Here is a 19,646-nt window from a genome sequence, read left to right as displayed (position 1 = left end):
CAAAGCTCAGCAAGAGCTGAGGTGCCAAAACTCCTTCAGCCTCCCCTGAGGCACCTTCCTCTCTCCTGCTTTGCTTTCTCACCTGATACTTTCCATGGTTCCCTAGGGGCCAGGAGAATGGTTATGAACATCCTGAGCAGAGCCTGGCATGCACAGTGATGTGTTTGTGCCGCTGCTCTTCCTGAAGCAGGCAGGCACAGCAAAGCCTTCAGGACTTTACAGCTCCAGCAGAGATGGTGTGGCTCTGTGCTGGGCCCTGGTGAGGCCACATCTCAAATCCTGCATCCAGCTCTGGGCCCTTCACTACAAAAAGGACACTGAGGTGCTGAAGGGGTCCAGAGATGGCCAGTGGAGCTGGGGAGGGTGTGATGATCCAGTTGTCAGAGAGATGCTTCTCCCTGAATTCAGATGCAAACAAGACCACATGCTGAAGTCAATAGTATGGATTTTGTTTAACTGCAAATATGAGACACAGAGAGAGAGAAATAACAGGAAAAGGAGAAGTGGACAGTGAGAGACTGAAGAGTGACAGATTAAGTAGAAAGCTGTTCACCCTGTGGGTCCAGTGGTGTCCCATTGATTCTCTTCTTCTGGTCTTGGTGGTGGGGGCTCCATGGAACAGAGTTCAGTGGGTTAATAAACATGCAGCTATAGATGGGAATGCCCACTCACTTTCCTGCTGGGGTAGGCAGTAATGCAGTCTTTTACAACAGACTGGTTCAGGTGCAACACTTGTCGGTCCTGTGCACTCTTCAGAAGTGAGTCTGGGGCACTCTGGGGGGTCTCTGATGACTTCGATCCCTTCCAAGCCTGCCTCTCACATGAATGTCCCTGGTGAGTGTGACCTGTGACCCGTGTGTGTTTTACAGCAGAGCCACTTTGTGCAAGGGAGGACTCTGCAGGGTCTGCTTCTTACCTGGCTTGTAGCCAGGGGATGGGTGTTCACCCCTCTGTACCACCTTTGGAAATCACACCCAAAAACTCTCCTCCCCCTTTGCCTGAGGGGAACAATGTGCAAACCTGGCCACAGCAAATGAGTCTGGGCCCCTGCTGAACCCAGTCTGAGCTAATTTCCAGCGCAGCTGCTGGGTTGGGCTTTCTTTGTGGATACATTCTTCTCCCCCAGCCTTGTTAATTTTCCTTAGACCTGAGATAATTGGGCAATAGTGCCAGCTTTATCCTATCTCAAGTTCCTGCCAGGAGTCCTATTCTGGGGAGCGGGGTGGGCTTTGGTGCAGTTAATTTTTTGGCTGCAATGTGCAAAGCCCTTGGGTGATTTTAATCAAGTTTGAGCCATTAACTATTTTAATCTCTCTCAGAAGGGTCTGGAGCACATGTCTGATGAGGAGCAGCTGAGGGGCTCAGGAGGGACCTTCTCACTCTCTACAGCTCCCTGACAAGAGGTTAGAGCCAGGTGGGTGTTGGCCTCTTCTTCCAGGCAACCAGAGATAGGCCAAAAGGAAATGGGCCTCAGGTAGTGCCAGAGGAGGTTTTGACTGGATATTAGGAAAAATTCTTCATTGAAAGGGTTGCCAGGCATTGGCCCAGGCAGCCCAGGGCAGTGGTGGAGTCACCACGCTGGAGGGGATTGAAAAGGCAGGTAGATGTGGTGCTTAGGACGAGGCACAAGTTCTTCCTTAGTCTCTTGACTTACGGAAGCTTCTGTGGGAGTGTTTTATGGAGTTGTGTGGGAGCTGTTTATCTCCCTCCTGGAAGCTCCTGGTCATTTTCAGGACCAGCAGAAGAACTTTAGGACTCTTGCATATAACTCCCATCCCAGCTGCCTCTCACTCTAGCTGAACTGGAAACGTGAGTGTATTTATTGACTCCCAACTCTCTGATCTGGTTATCATGAATCTCTGAGCTTTGGAGGTCACTGCCCCTCAAGGAGGGGAACCTTACCTTCTGATTCCTGTAACTGCTCTGTGGTTGCCCTGACTTGAGAAACCTGAATGAAACGTGCAGCTAAAATTGCACTGAAATGTGTGAACTCGCTCCCTGAATTCCTGTTCTGGAAGGAAGGGCAGAGGGGTGGCCCAAAGGATACTGGATAAATGTCAAGTCCTTGGGAATGCTGCAGGTGAAGGTATCAAAGCTGTGAGCTGGTGCCAAGGGGAGGTGCAAAGCAAGCTCAGAAGGTAAAGGAGGAGCACTTGGTGAGGTTGCAGTGGCCAAAGACAGACCAATTTATTAATGATAGTATTTTTACACTCATAAATAGTAAAGGCAGCTTATACCAGCGGAAGGGTTCCCCTTCACCCTCACTTCTGGGACACCACAGGAGCTGTGCTGGCCAGGGAGGTGCAGGGCAAGGCAGGAGGGTCAGGAACTGTCAGAACACCAAGTTTCTGCACAGGGCCTGCAAAGGCGTCAGCAGAGCAGACTGCTCTGAGTGTCTGGCCTCTCCTCAGGCAGGGAATGCTGCCTTCCATGGCTCTTGCACTCAGGGATGAGGCTGGGAGGGTTGGCATTAGCCATGCAGGGGACAGTCATCAGGGAAATCAGGCTTTCAGTCAATATACAGAATTTTTTCTACAGGCTACCATGCTGGCAGGATTGGCAATGCTCTGTATTCAGCAGCTGAAACATCAATCTAAAGCAATGGAAACAGACTTTCTCTGTAGGGGTACACTGTACTGCTCCTTGTCTAACTGGGAACGTGGTAGAGCTGCTAAATAAAAAATGAAACACCTCTTAATCAGGATGTGGTACCCATTATGAACATTTACTGTTGTGGAAAACCTGCCAGTTTAGTTAAGTTGCATGTGCTGCATTGGACTGCAGAGAGAGCTGCCTTTTCAACACATCTGAATTCTCCTCAAACATGCAAATATCTGTGGAGTTTAAGTCTGAATTCCTATATTAAGATCTATGTATGGTATAGGTTACTTTGTATAGCATTTTTAAAATCACACCTCCACCAGGTGTCACCTCTTGCCTCAGACAATTCTCTAGCCAAGCCCAGGATGGGCACACTCAAGAGCCGGGCAGCTCTTCAAATATCCTGAGAATGTTTGTTGAAGAAGTTTTTCAGTTTGGAAAAGCCACACCACTACACTGAGCTGTGTCTCAGGCCTTGCTGCTTCCCACAATCCCTGCACCTGAACGAGGCATTGGCTTTGACCTGTGCCCCAGACCAATGCAGTCAAGCTCCTCTGTGGTTCCCCTGCCCTAATCCTGGCCAAGGCCTCCACCTAGCCTGCTCAGAGTGCCTGGGTACCAGAAACTCCTGGCATGAGCAAGGAGGTGATAAGGCAGGAGCATGCACAGGACAATGAGTATTCCTCAAGGAAGGCACAAGATCTGTGACCATTGTCCTGCAGCCATCCTGGGAAGAAGGCTTGAGTGGCCTTTCAGAGTGAGTTCCTCTGGTCAGAGCTGAAAGCAGGTCGTGCAGAGGTTCTGGACGTGTACAGGAGGAATGGAGTCAGCAGCATTGTAGCATTCTCACAATTTTTCTCATTTTTCTTAATGAAAAAAGCCCTGGTGGGACAGCATCCTCCCTCTGCAATGAGGGGATAGTGACAGGTTGGATACATCTGGAGGCACCAATCTCCTGATCTGCTGCTGAGATACCTGCACAGCTGAGAACGTGCCCCATCCTGACACAGTAAGAGTTTTATCACAAGCACACAAGAGCCCTGTCTGCTGTCAGGTGATTTCCCACTCGTGCTGACCAAAGCAGGGATGCAGAGCTCAGTGCTGGCCTGAACAAATGCTGCCACCAGCTGAACACCAACCCGCCATCTCCTGAACACAAGCACAGTGCTCCCAGCAGTGCTAGTAGGTGTAGCCTTTGCTGTAGAGCTGTGGAGGGAAGCTGCCAAGGTCTGGCAGGTAGGAGCCATTGTCATCCAGGTGGGACAGAGGCACCGTGTCCTCCTCGCTGAGCTGCCGCTCCAGCTCCGCCTTCAGCGCCGGCCGCTGCTGCTCGGGGAAGGCCATGGAGAACAGGGCCTCAGGCTCACACACAAACTTGTACACGTAGCGCTCCCCAGCCACCTGCAGGGATGACATGAGGCCAGGTGAGTGCTGCAGGCCCAGGGCAGCACCAGGGAAGGCTTGCAAACACATCTGCCTGCCCCGAGATGTGTCAGAGCTGTACATTTCTCCTTGTGCTGTCCTCTTGCTTCTCTGCTGTTCTGACCTCCCCATGAGCAGCTCCTGGGAACTGGGATGCTGCCAGCTGACACTCTCTGTCCAGGTAACAACAGCAGCCCCTGAGCAGTCTGTACTGAGACAGTTACACTCCCAATTATCTCTCCAGGGGCCTGGGTGTGCCACAGACCATCCCCACCACACAGGACCAAGTCCCAGGCAGCCTTTCCCTCACCAGAGGAAGGACTGATTCCATCTCCTTGAAGCTACATAAATTCCAACTCTCCTGACTGCAGAAATATACAGAAAAAAGAAAGAAACCCTAATCCCCTCTTTGTTTTATTTCTCATGCTTTGCCTACATTCAGCTCCTTCACAGCTTCTCTACTGAACTATAGCAAAGAGAAGCTTTGGGGAAAGCAAGCCTGGGATGCCCGGCTAGTTTGTTTGGAGTTTTCATGAACAGGACAGGACTGCTGGGGTACATTCCTTGAGCTTTACTGCAGCATCAGCCTCATTACATGGCTGAGACAATAGGAAGATGGCAAAGCTCATGTACAGCCAGCAGCAGCCAAAGATTTCTTTTTACAGAACATTTTAAAAGCTTTCTAGCCAAGAGCATATTGCTGAAGCTTACACACTAGCCAATCACTAAAAGCACACATACACCTGCTTCACACAATGCTGGCTTGTCTGCTTTCTATTAACAATACACAATACTCCATTATTGAGCTTAAAACCTTCTACTCTCTTGCTAAGCATATTTTCCTGCAGTCTTAAAGTCTACCTTACCCAAGCCTAAAACTCAAGCTATTGTTTAACATCCTTGCTTGCTATACCACTGTAACTTTTTCTATTTTATGACTTTGCAGCTGCAGCTAGCTCTGAGTTTTCTGTTCTTTCTGTTTCTAAGGCCTGCTTTCCCAGCTTTCTAAAAATCTTACCTTTGCCATTTCCCTCAGCTAGCTCAAGGACATTCTGTCTAGGACTTGTCTCAAACAAGAGGAGCATCACTTCAAGCATAAAGTTTTCTCCTGCTTTGCAAACTGACCTTCTGCATGATGCCTTTCTCATAATAGTAGCGCAGTGACCGGCTCAGCTTGTCGTAGTTCATGGCTGGACGGTTCTTCTGGATCCCCCAGAGCCTGGCCACCTGCAAACACAGCACCAAAGTGGCAGGGGCAGTGAGCCCAGCTGTCTTAGGTTGAAAGATTTAGCTGGGGGTGTGCATTCCACTGCCATCTGTCAGAGCTGGGGCAGGTATCTGCTGTTCATGGGGCAGTTTTCTTTATCTCTCCCACAGCCAAACCTCCCTCCAGGAGATCTCTGCTGTCCATGGCCAGTGAGTGTCCCTGCATGGCTGAGAAAATTCCATCATCCATGGGGAGAGGCTGTGCCCAGGGGAGGAGCCAAGCATTCCTACCTGGATACAATCTGACCTTGGGAACACCACAGCAGCCTTTGCCCACTGCATTCCCAGAGGAGCAGCTTTCTTCCCCCCTGCATTCCCAGAGGAGCAGCTTTCTTCTCCACTGCATTCCCAAAGGAGCAGCTTTCTTCCCCACTGCATTCCCAGAGGAGCAGCTTTCTGCCCCACTGCATTCCCAGAGGAGCAGCTTTCTGCCCCACTGCATTCCCAGAGGAGCAGCTTTCTGCCCCACTGCATTCCCAGAGGAGCAGCTTTCTTCCCCACTGCATTCCCAGAGGAGCAGCTTTCTTCCCCACTGCATTCCCAGAGGAAGCCCAGGCCCATCCCCACCAGCCCTGGAGCTTCAGAGGAAAACTCCAGCCTTGTGCAGGATCCCTGCTCCAGCAGAAGCACAGCTGGCACTGCAGGAGGGCTGAGCCACCATGGGATGGGACTGCTGCCACCTCCCTGACACACAGGCTGCCAGGGCCTGCTCTGACTCTGGCAGGGGTTTTTTCCCTTTTTTGTACCATTGCATTTGTATTTTTAATTTTCCCAGTAAAGAACTGTTATTCCTATTCCCATATCTTTGCCTGAGAGCCTTTTAATTTTGAAATGATATTAATTTGGAGGGAGGGGGTTTACATTTTCCATTTCAAGGGAGGCTCCTGCCTTCCTTAGCAGACACCTGGCTTTCCAAACTGTAACACCAGCCCAAGAGAAAAGAACATCATCCAGCTGCTTCTCCTTTCACTGATGTACCATGACACATACAAACATTTCAATAATAGACTCATCAATAATTTAGCAGCTTTTAAACATGAGTAGAACTCAAGCACTCTGTATCATGGAGAAATTCTTACCAATACAGAGCTCATTTGCTGTCACCACTGCTCCTCACTCTCCAGTACTCTGAAAGCCTGAGGATGTTAAAAGGCTGCTTTTTCCTATGTTACACTTAATTTTCAAGGGTTCCATGTTTATCAGGAGACCAAGCATGAGGGAGCACACTGGAAGAGACCTGTGCCTTTCTACTCCTACATGATTTTCAGCTTTATCCATGAGACTCAGAAGTCTGTTGTGAGCCAATGCCAACCTGCCAAGACAACTCATCTGCACTGAAAATGCCCATAAATTTTGATATGTGGCAAGAACAGTGCTAAATGCAGCTCTAATTAGAACAAGATATGAACAGATATTATGGACACTTCTCCCAGATACCAAAAAATCCAGTAATACTGGATACATGGCAGCATTTGAAATTACACTTCACTGAAAGTAGTTTTGAAATAAAGATAGACTAGGACATATCTTATGAAAACTTCTGCAATCAGTAGGGTTCAAAACTCGAGCCTCAGGTATGGAGCATGACAAGACAGAGCAGGTCACTGCAAGCTTGAGAGTGAAGTATCCAGGGAAATGAAGGCTGTGGGTAATTTGACACAGTGCATAGCTGAGGTTTTAATCTTACACACAAGCAGCCTTTCTTAAACCTGATATTTGTGTAACTCAAGTGTTTTGACCTCTTCTAAAATCCCTGACTTGCTGCAGGGGCTGGTGAGTACCACTGGCAAGCAAAAGCTTCACAGGGCAGAGGAAAAGCCACTTGAGAGTTTGCAGCCCCAGAAACAACAGGTGATTCCCCCGAGCCTGTAGAGAACCTCAATGCTTTCACCTCCTCTGGCTCAATGAGCTTGAACTCCATTCCTCTCCCAGTCCAGGCAATGAAGTGGGAGTTGGTGGGGTTGTCCAGGAGAGCCACGAGGAACTGCCAGAGCTGGAGCGAGCCCCGTCTCTGGTAGGGGGGTCCTTCCCGGTACCCTCCACCTTCCTGCTTGATGTCTCCTGCTGGGAAGAACAAACAAGACATCTCCAAGGAGAACAGTGCAAAAACCACTGGGGAAAAAAGAAAAAAGCAGCACATCTTACAGTTTCAAAATGTTTACCTGGAATATTTCAGTTCACATACAACAGGGGCAAATTGACAAGCAACTCTTCCAAGAGCAGCTCTGATATAAGTCACAACTGAGCTACTTATGCTAGGCCTGGTTGCTGCTAAGAAAGCTCAAAAAAGGGGATACCAAAAAGCTGGGTACCAACACACCTGCAAGAACACAGTAATGAACTATGTAGGCCTAGTCAAGGCTAGGGCTAAGGTGATGGATAACCCTATCTTACACCAAAACTCCAAGCCATTCTTTCTCCAACCTTCAATTTTTTCTGGAACAACACAGACATCATCAGTAAAGGACCTCATCTGCTTGTCATAGCTGCAGCCTGAAAGAGAAAGGAACATCAGCAGTCACAGCCAGCCAGGGTAGTACCAGAGGGTGGTTCTGTGCAGGGAGGAGAAGACAGTCCCTGCATCTCTTACCTAATGGATCTTCTGTATTTGAATGGCTCGGATAACTCTCAGCATTTATGTACATGGAAGGACAGTCAGGAACATCTACAGAACAATCAACAAACTCATTTCTTTAAAAAGCACAGGTGGCAGAATTATCTTGCTCTGCAAAGGTGGATAGGTGAGTGCAGCTGTCCACGCCCTCCTAAAGGGTGAGTGTCAGACTGCTAACCACAGCTTCATTTGCATTATCCTTCCAAGCATGAACTAGAGCAGTAAGTTGTTGTGGCACTATCACACACCATCCTTCAGAGTAGCCAGGAGAAGCAGCCAATCACCTCTACATCATTTTTATACAAAATCATGGACAGTAGGCTAAATTTGAACCCCTCTCTCATCTTAGTTTAAGATAACTACACACTTTGCTGCTGCTTTCCTAGGTGAGAAGGCATTACATTTTTCCAGGGGTATTATGATGGTGATGTGAATGGAGAGCAGTAGCATCTGCATGTTTCTGCAGAGTCTCACAAATGTAATTTCAGATGTCTCCAGTCTCCCTGGCTTTTTCACATCATGATGGGGCATTCCCACAAACAGTTTAGAAAGTATAAAAGAAAAATCAGGTTTTGTTAAAAGCAAGCAGGAAGTCTTTCCTGGTTCTCTGTGTAGTGTATAGTGCTGTCTGTGCACTGCAATTTGTGTCTTCTGTATCTTGTGTTTTCTGAATCAAATTTATTTACTGTGCACAGCTGAAAGAGAAGCTGTAACTGGGAGCTTTGCAAAGGTTAATGTTCCACTTCCCTCTCACACCTGTGCCTGGCCATTGCTGCCAGCAGATATTTTGCTGATGCAAAGGGAAGAGAACTCTGAGCTGACAGACTGGGTGTTATTACAATCATAAACTACTCTCACAAAAAGCACATTCCCATCTTCTGGGCTTGCACATTTTCTGAACAGAAGGACCCAGTGAAACTGTAATTCCAATATCACCACAGTGATACCCTCATAGGAGCTTTTTATTTTTGTGTTTATTTCTGCTAAAGGAAACCATTCAAGATGTCCATTAAAATACCAGGAATCCAGAAGTATCACTCCCTCTGGAAGAGGGTATTGTGATCTCAGGGTAGTGAGTCTTTGGACAGATCTGCCAGAAAAATAAGATTTATCCCTTGTGGAAAAATAAGAGGATCACCTGGTGGAGCTATCTGGCATCTAAAGAGCTATTTTTGGCACCACTAAATTTTTTCTCTTGTCATCCCCTGACATCTCTGTTCTCTGAGCCTTGTTTCCATGGGAAGTAGCAGATCCTCCAGGGAATACCAAGCAGCACCCTGGCACTGAGCTGAGCCCACCCAGAGCCCCTTTCCTCTGTGCTGAGGGGCTTCTGCTGCAAGGATCCAGGACAGTTTTTCTGTCCAAGTTCCAACATATTTGATTCCTTCCTTTCTGCTGCTGTTTTCAAAGCTGACCTCACTTTCTACAACCTTCCAGCTCACAAATACCCCTGAAAACAAAAACTCTCTGTGAAACTGGAAACAGTCTTTTCTTCATTTCTGATGTTGTGTGTGGGCTAATCATGAATTTTGAGAGTCTCCTTATTGGCTACTTACTCCCTTGGGGTGGGGATGCTTTTATCTAGTATGAATGGATTTAACATCACCTTCTGCCTCCTGTCTTGCTAAAGCTTTCAGCTCTGTCCCAGAAAGTCTTTCTCAGAGCATGATGAGTGTCCCAGACTTATTTTGGATGCAGTGAACAGACAGAACTGTTTTAGCTGCCAGGTACCCAGGCCACCTTCCCAGCCAGCACGTGCTGCTGACAGTGAGCAGTGCTGCTGCAGAGCTCAGAGAGCAGCAGTTCATCCAGCTGGATGCTCCCCAGGGGGCTGCTGACCCCACTGATGATGTTCATGCAGTCAGGAAGGGTCAGTTCTGCCTACCTGGGTCGTACAGGTAATCCACCTGCTCCTGCTTGACCAGCACAGCTGCTGGGTACTGCTGCCTGCTGCCTGCCTGGTTTGCTTGCTCGTACTGGGGGTCGTGGTGCTCCTCTTTGAAGCCCTGGTGAGGGTACTGGAGGCAGGGCTTGGGCAGCTGGCACTGGTAGGCAATGGGGTCTTCCTGGGCCATGGCCCGGGAGGGTGGGAAGGAATGGCACATCTCCAGAGGTGGCTGATAGGCAGAGCTAAGAAGGGAGAGGATGTGAGACAGCTGCTTTCTTGAGAATTTGCAGCCCCAGAAACAATGGGTGATTCCCCTGAGCCTGCGCAGAACCCTCTGGTCTCAGCCCTGGTTTCTGCTTTCTGGGCCCCCTGGTCTCAGCCCTGGCACAGGGCTGCTGGAGGGACAGAAACCTCCTCAGCCCATTGCTGCAGCTGTAGGAGCCCGTGGTGGCTGGCACAAGGAAGGATGACATCCCAGGGAAGGATGTTTCCAAGGGCAGCTGCCCCACAGCCCAGCACTCACAGGATCTGGCAGGGTTAAGGGTATGGACCTCACACCCAGGCAGCAGAGGTGGGTCCCACGGGAGGGGATCCTGTGCCTGCTGGAAACAGAGCACTTCACCTGGATGCTGCAGCCCTTCCCTTCCTCCTTTCACCACCAAGGAGGGCAATCCTTGCCAGTGGCTGCCTCCTCCTCCAACTCACCTGTTCTCACTGAGGAAGCCACAGCTGGATGTGGAGCGGGGTGGCCCTGCGGGGCTCAGGAAGCTCCTGTCCTGTCTGGGGAACGGCTGGAGTGGTGGCTGGATCAGGACTCCAGGGCTGGGGGAATGTCTGGGCTGGTCATAGGCACTGGAACAGGCAAACAGATATTGCAGCATTTCAGTTCTTCAAGAGGGACTTGTGGCACCTGGAACATCTTTGCCTTAGCTGGGGGTGTGCGTTCCATTGCCATCTGTCAGAGCTGGGGCAGCTCTCTGCTGTCCATGGGGCAGTTTTCTTTATCTCTCCCACAACCAATCCTCCCTCCAGGAGATCTCTTCAGTTAATGGGCCATTAATTATTAATTATCTTCTGTCCATGGCCAGTGAGTGCCCCTGCATGGCTGAGAAAATTCCATCATCCCATGGGGAGAGGCTCTGCCCAGGGGAGGAGCCAAGCATTCCTACCTGGATACAATCTGATATAACCTGGAGCCAAGCATTCCTACCTGGATACAATCTGACTTTGGAACACCACAGCAGCCTTTGCCCACTGCAGTCCCAGAGGAGCAGCTTTCTTCCCCACTGCATTCCCAGAGGAGCAGCTTTCTTCCCCACTGCATTCCCAGAGGAAGCCCAGGCCCATCCACACCAGCCCTGGAGCTTCAGAGGAAAACTCCAGCCTTGTGCAGGATCCCTGCTCCAGCAGAAGCACAGCTGGCACTGCAGGAGGGCTGAGCCACCATGGGATGGGACTGCTGCCACCTCCCTGACCCACAGGCTGCCAGGGCCTGCTCTGACTCTGGCAGGGGTTGTTTTCTTTTTTTTTTTTTTTTGTAGTATTGCATTTGTATTTTTAATTTTCCAGTAAAGAACTGTTATTCCCATACCTTTTCCTGAGAGCCCCTTAATTTTGAAATGATATTAATTTGGAGGGAGGGGGTTTACATTTTCCATTTCAAGGGAGGCTCCTGCCTTCCTTAGCAGACACCTGGCTTTCCAAACTTAGGAAATACCAAACGTGCTGTCCCCCTGTGCATCCACCTGGGCCAGAAACCCCCAGCCCAACCCCCCTGCTGCCCCACTGCTCACTGACAGCAGCAGCCCTTCGAGCACGGCCCTGGGGAAGGGCTGTGCTGGAGAAGCCACAGCTCAGGCCAGGCCAGTGGGGTCAGGTGTGGGACAGATTTTGGAAAGCAGTGGGGAGAGGCATGTGGTAGATGTCAGCATTGCTGAGTGTGAGGATGGCTGAGGGCCAGGGAGAATAAACAGGGAGAATAAATGGAGGCAAGCCCAGAGCTGATGTTCACAGGCCTGAGCTGCCCTGGGCAGCGGCCGGAGCCGCTGACCACTGCTGGGCTGCAGCCAGCAGGCGGGCAGGGCTGCTGTCACCCCCTCCAGTGCCAGGTTTTGCAGGGCTCTGGGTTTCAGAGCAGCTCCTGCCCCTCTCTGGGAGCCATACCTGGCGTAAAGGCACTGCTCACTGCTGTGCTGGAGTGGCTGCTCGTGGCTGCAGGACAGCTCCGAGGGGCTCTGGGGCTCCTTCTTGATCTTAGCAGGAGGACTGTGAAAAGCCACTGCAGGAGAGAAAGGAAAGATCCCACTGACACTGTTCTTCTTTATGTGATTATCAGGCATTTCCAAAGGCAGGGGTTCCTTTGCTGAGTCTCCTCTGTGCCAACAGTCCAGCACCCCTGAGTGTGGGACTGGGGGATCCCCAAACCACTCTGCTCATCCAGAACACAGGGACAGTCCAGGAAAAAAAAAATAAAAAAAAAAGTGTTTATTTCCATTTTCAGTGCACTGGTCATGGCAAGAGCCTGATGCAGACAAGGAGGGATATTTGATATTTCTGGGTTTATCACAATTTCATGAATAACAAGTGTGAACTGCAGCTCACAGCACCAGGAAGTAGGATGTGGGTGTTTAGGATTTTTTTGTTTGTTTGTTTCTCTGAATGCTGATGCACTTCCATAAATTATTTGGCTTGAAGCTAATTCCATACAGCTACCAACTGCCAGGTTCACACCCAATATGCTTTATTCAGTCCAGCAGGGCACAGAATTTGCTTCCTAGCTCCTCAGAAAGGCTTGTCCTGGCTGAAGGATGGGCTGACCTCCTCTACCTTGGCTTGTGGGCCCTGGTGCTGCTCTTAGGAGGTCTCTGGCATTTAGGGAGGAAAGTAACCCCAGGAGGGTACATAAACCTAGGCTTATTTCAGACTAGGGAAGGATCTGCCCTCCAAATCCAAGCTGTAATCTTTGAGTAAGGCCATCTCCAGTCCCTCATCACCAGCTTACTCCCACCTCTTTAAGCCCCATGAGCTGCTCTGGGTCTGGGATGTTCAACACTGTGACTGCTTTTAAGAATGGGAAGGAACATCCTGATCCATGAACACCTCATCATTTTGATGAGTTTATTTCAGGAGTGACCTGAACCCTACATGCACCAGCCATTTTCAAGCTACTTCTCCCCCACTGAAAGGACTGAGGGTCCCTTCAGAAGCAAGGAGCTGGCTAAAGGCTTTGCTGCCTCTCATGGCACAGGACACTTCTATAAACTTCTCCAAAAATATTATTATAGTATATACTATTAATATAATAGCATATATTATTATATAATAGTATATATATTATAAATTATATTTATTATTAACTTATTATTATTGTTCTTATTATATTATATACTTCTCCAAAATTAATTCTCACACCAAGAGGGGGCCATCTGCCCCTTCCTCCCAAAAATCCCCAACTCCTTTTGGCTGCCTTTGATTTCATCCTACACCAGCAAAGCCCACCTTGCCAGCACTCAGAGAGCTTGACAGGACTGGTATACATAAATAACCCCAGCAGATCCCAGAGCCTTCTGCTGCTCCTGGCTCCTGTGGCTGCTGTCAGTGGGAGCAGAGGAACCCACCCAAAAACCAGCTCTGGCACTGCCCAAAGTGAAAGAGGGGGGAATCCCCGGAGCCAGAGCTCGCCACACACCTGGGGTGCATTCAGCAGCCCAAGCCCAAGGAAGGGCCAGAAGAGAAAAGTCTCAGTGTGTGTGGTGCACCCTGCAGCAGCCCTCCTCAACGTATGGATGTACCCAGCTGAGAGGAATGAGGGATTTGTCCTTCCAAACAAGCTGTGGGTCTGCTGGTAGATAAAATCAGCACTGAGAGATCAAAGGATTCCACTGATTGATGAATGGAAAAAGATATTTGTTTTTACAAATGAACTGTAGCTTGGCTGATAAATGAAATTGGATATTGAAAGATGGAAGAAACAATGGGGAAAACCCCTAAATTCCATAAGAATTAAAAATTAAAAAGGGAAGGTTATACATGAGAGGGAAATCTCTGGTATCAGGTGTATTGGGAAGTCTGAACCTCTCAAGTTCCTCAGCCAAGGGGGAAAGAGAGAAGGGAAATGTGGCCGGGAAATTGGGATAAAAAGGAGGCTGTGTCCTCCAAAAACTGGAGAGACCCCAGGGGAATGGCCCATGGCCTCTTTATTTATTGGAATAAAGCAAAAGAACTCCTCTGTCTCCTTTTTGGACATAAACCTCTGATGTTTGTGGATTAATTTTCCTGACACAGCCCATCTAAAAATGCTGATGGGTCAGCTGAGTCTCAGGGAGGAAAAAAAAATTGCTCTCTCCAGTACACTGAACTGCATGGGATTGCCAAGAAGCTGGATGTGTTAGGAGCAGCCAATTCTTTCCAGCCCCTAGCAGCTGGAACAGGCTCTCACATTACACCTGACTCACTGATTCACTCAGAGTGAAACTGGAACCATCCCTCTCCTCAGTTCTAGGTCAAAAAGAGAAAGAAATCAGATATATGGCTCGGAAACCAAGCTCTGAGAAAGGAGGGAAACAAGAGCAACCAGTAAAAGTGTTTAATTTCAGTTTGGTGGGGGAAACTGCCTGGGGCAGGGGGAAAAAGGCACCAGAATTTGGATTTGTCTTTCCCCCAAGAGGTGTGAGCATCCCCACGGTACTTACAGTTTTCTGAATGGAAGTCAGGCACAAATTGCTCATCATTGTCTGGAACCTGAGCTGTCAGGAGAGAGAGGGAGGGAGGGAGAAAAAGAGGCAGGGAGGAGTTAGTTTTGGCACTTTGTAGAGCATAATTAGCACTAAGGCAGAAATAAATCTCTGCAGGAAAGATCTGAGCTTTCTGCTGGGATGGTTTTAGCGACTAAGGAGTTTCCCTTTGGGATTAATGAATACATGTGAGTCCTGGGAGAAACCTTACCCATGTTTTATAACTTCTAACAATTACTTTTACATCCTTTTTACTGCAGGGAAGGGAGAGCTTGCAGCAGATTGTTGTTATTTCATAAAGTCTGTCACTGCTGCTGAAAGAAATGCTGCTGCTAACAGACAAACCTGCAGTTTTTGTTATTGCAGAGTGGACAACAGATTGTGATTGCACTCTCTCTGCTCCAAACCAGAGGTGATGTAGTCAAAATTAAGGGACATAAAGGATGGAAGCACACTAATCTCAGTCAGTTGAAACTAAGCTAGACTGGACATGGCAAAAATAAACCTCAGGGTTTATTAAACACTGTGCTAACAGGTGGTGAATCAGGATGGAACTGGCCAAACCCTTCACTCTGCAATTGCTGTTCCTCCAAATAACCTGTATGACAACAAACTGGAAATGTAAGCAAAAAAAAAAAAAAAAAATATGGGGAACTGAGAAAAAACAATCTAGAAAATTCATTCTCTGAATTATCTTTGAAAAGAAAGGTGGAAATAGAAGAAATTCTGGGGATCATATTGCATGAGCAGAATTGGACTTCTCAGGCCACAGCCTTGAGCCTCTCCATGGCATCACTGGTGATGTGACAAGAGATTAAATGCTGAAAGCCACGCAACAGATGTGAAATGAGGGGCAGGGCTGGGCTGAAACCTCCACCCTCACTGCTGGGCAGTGATGTTTGCACACAGCTCCGGGCTGTGCTAGAAGCCTGAAGAGACATTTCCAGAAGACAGTTTCAATTTCAGTCTCAAACTGCACCAAGGGAAATTTAGGTTGGATGTCAGGAAAAAGTTTTTCAGAGAAAGGTGATAAAGTTCTGGAGTGGCTGCCCGGGGAGGTGGTGGAGTCACCACCCCTGGAGGTGTTTCAGCGAGGCTGGAGGTGGCTCTGGGTGCCAGGGTTTGGCTGAGGTGTTGGGGCTGGGTTGGACCCGATGACCTTGGAGGTCTCTTCCAACCTGGTCATTCTGTTCTGTCCTTTGTACTCACAACATTTCCACGAGGTCATTTCCCCTGGAGTGGTCACCAGTGACCCCAGGACAAGAGGCCACGGCCTCCAGCTGTGCCAGGGGGAGTTTGGGCTGGACATCAGGAAAGAATCCTTCACGGAAAGAGGGAGTGGGCATTGGAATGTGCTGCCAGGGAGGTGGGCACCGGCCCTGGAGGCGTTCAAACAAGGCTGGAGGTGGCACTGGGTGCCAGGGTTTGGTCGAGGTGCTGGGGCTGGGTTGGACTCGATGACCTGGAAGGTCTCTTCCACCCCGGGGATTCTGTGAATTTGGGGGAATTTTGGGAATTCCCAGGGACTGGGGAGGTGGTGGAGTCACCACCCCTGGAGGTGTTTAAACAAGGCTGGAGGTGGCACTGGGTGCCAGGGTTTGGTCGAGGTGCTGGGGCTGGGTTGGACTCGATGATCCCGAAGCTCTCTTCCAACCTGGAGATTCTGGGACTTCTGTGAATTTTTATATTCACTGCGTACTTCACAAGGTTGCAAACCAGGTATTTTCCTGTTCTCCCCAAACCCACACTGGTTCTTGCAAGAAGTGGGATAATTAATGAGAGATCTAAACCCAGCTCTGCTCTTGTCACCCTGCAGGCAGCAACGCTGCCCCCACCATTTCCCACACAACTTCCAAGAGCTGGAGCACTGGAACTTAAATTTTCTGCCTGAGGACACCTGGAGATGTGAATGTGCTCCTTCACAGGACCTGCCTGTGCCACTTTTCTCCAAGGAAATTTGGGGTTTTTTTGTTTGTTTCTCTGAATGCTGATGCACTTCTATAAATTGTTTGGCTTTGAAGTTAATTCCATACAGTTACCAACTGCCAGCTTCACCCCCAAGTGCACCAGATCCTGGTAAAAACAGTGCAGAGGAAAACTGGATTTCTACTTACCAGGCCCAGGAACTTTCAGCATCTGTTTGGGTTTTTTTTTTTTTTTGTTGTTTTTTTTTTTTTTTAAGAGCCTCAAAACACAAGAAAAGAGCCTTTAAGAGCCTTTATATTCTGCATATAATTCTTTAAAAAGAATTCTATATATATATAATATATATAGAATTACTTATATAGAATAATATAATACATAGAGTTATATATATAATTCTTTGACTCTCAAAATAAGATACCAAATGTTAATTGACACTACTAAAATACTTTGAAAAGACAACAAAGAGCTATACCTGTGACTGACATCACACCAATACATATAGTGACACACATAAACACATTTATACAGATGTATTTGTGCTTTAAATTCATTTACATTTTTGGCTGATGCCTTATTTCTAGTTTGCTTCCTTCCTAGGTTTGTTTCTCTTTTATTTAAAAAGTAACACCAAAACCTGTAAGTAAATAAATAACTTTTAAAATAAAACTAAACGTGATAAAGGAAAATAATAAAGGACATATTTAACGTTTTCTCTTTCTTCTGCATTGTTTGGGAAGGTACCCTTCATCTGATGTCTTCACCTCATGAACAAATGTCAACGTACAGGACATTAATAAAAAATATTTTCACGATTCAGGAAAATATTTTGACATCCTGGTAAATAGGAAAAAGCAATAGTTCACTTCATTTTTCTTGTTACAAGTCTGGAAATGGGAGCAACCAGTTCCCTGATATGCATAGTAAAATAATAAAATACATTGTTAAAACTCATTCTGAGTTCTCAGGGATTTCACTTGGACTCTGGCTGGATGCTACGAGCCATGCAAAATGATAATTAACAAAAATCCCTGCCTATATTCCAGCAACATGCAGTAAGGTTTGCACTATCATTTACTGATCCTGGCTGGGAGCAGAGCACCTCTGTCTCTCCAGGGCTGTGAGCGACTTCCAAACTCACCCTACAAACACTCTGCTAGTGGCAAATATATTGTGAGAGATTCCATGGAAATTCTTTGGATTGGTGAGCTCTAAATATTACCAGACGTCAGAAAATCCAAAATTGAAAGGCTACCGAAAATCAGTTCTGAGGCAAAATTATTGGCAGCTCGAGTTCTTGTAAGCTTTAAAAGAAATCAGTCTCAGGTCAGTTACATGACCAGGAATTCATACCAATTTTCCTGTTCTGATAAAAGTCACAGGGATGTTTCAGTATGGAAAGAGCCTCCAGGTAATTCCTGCTGCATCCTTACAATCCTCACACTCCTGGAACACTGCCTGATTCACATCACCCCATCTCAGTTCCGTTTGGAGTGAACATAAAACTTCTGATTTTTTTCCTTAATAATAATCTTACTTAGTTGGCAAACACATTTTTGAAGGCTTAAAAAAAAGAATTGTTTGACAAGACTGTCCCTCACTTGTGGTAAGATGAGAGGAAATAACCCTGCTCAAAATGCCATGCATATCTTTACATCACTACAGTTAAATATTTTTAAGTACCTAGATACAATAAGTACTTTAGTATTTGTCAAGAGTCTGTACTCGAGGATGTGTTTTGAATTTTCTAGAAAATGGACCATCTGTAGTACTGGAATTGGAGCAAAATCACCATGTTTAGAAAGTTTCACTTGGAATTAATGCGACTTCCTGGCATTCGAAGTTTTCCTTGAAGTTCAAAGTCAAAACAACTGAGACACCAAACTGAAAAGTATGTAAATTCCAGGAAGGTCCCCACAAAGTATTACATTAAAAAAATAGAAAAAAAAAAAGAAAGAAAAAAAAAAGAAAGAAAGAATAGAAGCATTTTGTTCCCCAAATTAAAAGACTACTTTGTTGTTTAAGAAAATATCAACGTTCTGGCAACCTACAAAGATAAGTGACAAATTAGCATAAAATTGAAGCAGTTACAAATAGCCTGAAGCGAAAATTGTACCCAGGAAAGCGGGCCGGCAGCCAAGTTCCATTCATAAGCAAATGCCCGGCACAATGGTGTCATTCAGCGTCTTAATTTACACAAGGCAGAGGTTGGCAAGTCTGAAAAAAACCCACTTTTGCTTGGAGCCAGGCAAACCCAGCAGAGGAGCGGGACAAACCCCAAAACCAACTGCAAGACGAGCGAAGCCGCGCAGAGCTGGGGGAAGAGCCTACCTTCAGCCAGCCAGGTCTCCTGGAGCTGCCGCAGGTCCTGGAAGAGCTCTGCGGGGAGAGGGGCCGGCGCTGACCGCGGCGTGCTGCGGGACGAGCGGGGGAGAACCCGGCCCCGGCCCCGGCCCCGGTCCCAGTCCCGGTCCCGGTCCCTGCCCGGCCACCCCCGGCCCTCCCTGAGCCCCGGGCGCCCCTCACCTTCCGAGTCCTGCTCCGGCGGCACGCCCGGCTCCCCGCGGCTCCTCCCAGCGCCCAGCACGGCTCGGCCGGCGGGCAGCGCCGGGCCCGGGGGCTGCTGCGGGAGGAGCGGGTCAGAGCGGAGCCCCGGGCGGAGCGGGGCCGGCCCGGAGCCCCCCCACCCGGCGGAGCCGCCACTCACCTGCGGGAAAGTGAACGGCACCTGCTGGTCCGGGTAGCCCTTCATCCTTCTCGGGCGCTACCCGCTCTCCCCGGGCATCTGGGGGGTAGCGGGGCCGGGCGGGGCGGGGCGGCCGCCGGCGGCCGAGATCCGCAGCAGCGGCAGGACCGCGATCGCTGCCGCTGCCCGGGACAGGCGGCGACCGCGTCGCAACTGCCGAAACTTGGAACGAGAGGCGGGACCGAGCCCGGCGGGACCGAGCCCGGCAGCCCCGGCCGGGACGAACGCGGGGACAGAAGCCCCGCTCGGCTCGGGTCCCGTCCGGAGCCGTCTCTCAGCGCCGGCGGCTCCGGCCCACGCGGAGCCGCCCCGTGCGCGCTCCGAGGCCGCCGTGGGCCCGGGGCCGGTCGCCCATTGGCCCCTCGCTGCCGGCCCCGGCTCGCCCACTCCTTTGTTTGATCGAATTTGTGAATGAAGCTTCGCGTCGGGGCACGCCCGCCAATCACCGCGCGC

At 48.8% G+C, this 19,646-nt stretch overlaps 1 protein-coding gene across 5 annotated transcripts; it reads right to left on the bottom strand.

Moving 5' to 3' along the window:
- Positions 1-2,157: 2,157 nt before the first annotated feature.
- Positions 2,158-19,204, bottom strand: ETV4 (ETS variant transcription factor 4). 5 transcript variants are annotated; one of them, XM_068212069.1, is made up of 12 exons: positions 19,155-19,204; positions 18,974-19,070; positions 18,779-18,826; positions 14,483-14,536; positions 11,955-12,069; positions 10,497-10,643; positions 9,789-10,033; positions 7,880-7,954; positions 7,714-7,782; positions 7,181-7,353; positions 5,149-5,250; positions 2,158-4,002 (listed from the first exon to the last, which is right to left on the bottom strand). In XM_068212069.1, the coding sequence occupies exons 1-12, from the start codon at positions 19,197-19,199 to the stop codon at positions 3,781-3,783; spliced, it is 1,392 nt and encodes a 463-aa protein (XP_068068170.1). In that variant the 5' UTR covers positions 19,200-19,204; the 3' UTR covers positions 2,158-3,780. The 5 variants fall into 5 exon arrangements, with proteins under 5 accessions (XP_068068170.1, XP_068068172.1, XP_068068171.1 ...); XM_068212071.1 differs by having other exon boundaries at positions 7,181-7,350; XM_068212070.1 differs by having other exon boundaries at positions 18,974-19,067.
- Between the last annotated feature and the right edge of the window lie 442 nt (positions 19,205-19,646).

The sequence above is a fragment of the Anomalospiza imberbis genome, chromosome 22, assembly GCF_031753505.1.
Source record: "Anomalospiza imberbis isolate Cuckoo-Finch-1a 21T00152 chromosome 22, ASM3175350v1, whole genome shotgun sequence".
Lineage (NCBI taxonomy): Eukaryota > Metazoa > Chordata > Aves > Passeriformes > Viduidae > Anomalospiza > Anomalospiza imberbis.
The sequence above is the reverse complement of the archived record's forward strand: the minus strand, read 5'-3'. Positions and strand labels throughout refer to the sequence as shown.

Coding starts and splice junctions, on each gene's coding strand:
- ETV4 (XM_068212069.1), bottom strand. CDS start 19,199: ATGAAGGGCTACCCGGACCAGCAGGTGCCGTTCACTTTCCCGCAG. Junction 7,955..9,788: donor GGATTACCTGTACGACCCAG/GTAGGCAGAACT, acceptor ATTGTTCTGTAG/ATGTTCCTGACTGTCCTTCC. Junction 4,003..5,148: donor AGAAAGGCATCATGCAGAAG/GTCAGTTTGCAA, acceptor TCATCCCTGCAG/GTGGCTGGGGAGCGCTACGT.